The 1,029-nt window shown below is 40.6% G+C and overlaps 1 protein-coding gene across 1 annotated transcript in view; it reads right to left on the bottom strand.

Annotated features, from left to right (window-relative positions):
- EBF2 (EBF transcription factor 2) overlaps positions 1–1,029 on the bottom strand; it is a 133,621-nt gene that overhangs the window by 10,646 nt on the left and 121,946 nt on the right. Inside the window, exon 13 of the mRNA XM_029964565.1 lies at positions 581–766. Coding sequence (XP_029820425.1) covers positions 581–766 — 186 coding nt within the window. The remainder of the gene's footprint in view (positions 1–580; positions 767–1,029) is intronic.

The following is a 1,029-nucleotide window of genomic DNA, read 5'->3' as shown; positions in this document are numbered from 1 at the left end:
ATAATATAGTAATATAATCCATAATGATATATAATATGTAATAATATACTATAGATGTAATATATGTGTATGTAATACTATAATGTGTAATATGCAATAATCTATAATAATATACTATATATGTAATATATATGTGTATGTAATACTAGAATGTGTAATATACAATAACATATAATAATATACTATATATAGTATATATGTGTATGTAATACTAGAATGTGTAATATGCAGTAATATGTAATAGTAATAAATACATAAGGATTTAAAAAGGAAGGAAAAAAGAAACAATCTTGACTATTCCTCTCCTTCTCTTGAAGAACACGGATATTTTTCGTCAGCACCAAACCCCCCAAACCCCAAATCAACCCCTGCTCCCCAAACCCTCCTTTGCTGCCCCTTTTGGGCTCAATAACTGGAATTAGGGAGCAGAGCAGGCACAGTGGGAAGCCCGGGGGGCTTTTGGGCTCAATAACTGGAATTAGGGAGCAGAGCAGGCACAGTGGGAAGCCCGGGGGGCTTTTGGGCTCAATAACTGGACTCAGGGAGCAGAGCAGGCACAGTGGGAAGGCCGGGGCCGTACATCCGTAGGGAGATCCCGTGGGAGAGCCGTTGATGAAGCCCGGCGAGCCCGGCACGCCCAGGTTGCCCATGGGCACGTTGCTGTAGCCGTTCATGCTGTTGCTGGAGGTGCTGTAGTTGGACTGTTGGGGGGTGGAGCTGGACGAGTAACCCCGGGGGGAGATGCTGCTGGTGTTCCGGATATAACCTGCGAAACAGTTCCAAATGCATCCATGAGTCCGGCTTAAAAATTAAACCCCCCCTTAAATAATAGACACATTTAAACCAAGCTTAAAAATTAACCCCCCCTTAAATAATTGACTCATTTAAACCAAGCTTAAAAATTAAACTCCCCCTTAAATAATGGACTCACTTAAACCAAGCTTAACTAAAACATTCCAGCAAATACCATTTAACTCAGTGGTTTTTTCAAATTAAACAATATTGTGRTTTAAGTCGACTTTTGGAAGT

This window comes from Manacus vitellinus, unplaced genomic scaffold (assembly GCF_001715985.3).
Source record: "Manacus vitellinus isolate BGI_N305 unplaced genomic scaffold, ASM171598v3 scaffold_74_pilon, whole genome shotgun sequence".
NCBI lineage: Eukaryota > Metazoa > Chordata > Aves > Passeriformes > Pipridae > Manacus > Manacus vitellinus.
The sequence above is the reverse complement of the archived record's forward strand: the minus strand, read 5'-3'. Positions and strand labels throughout refer to the sequence as shown.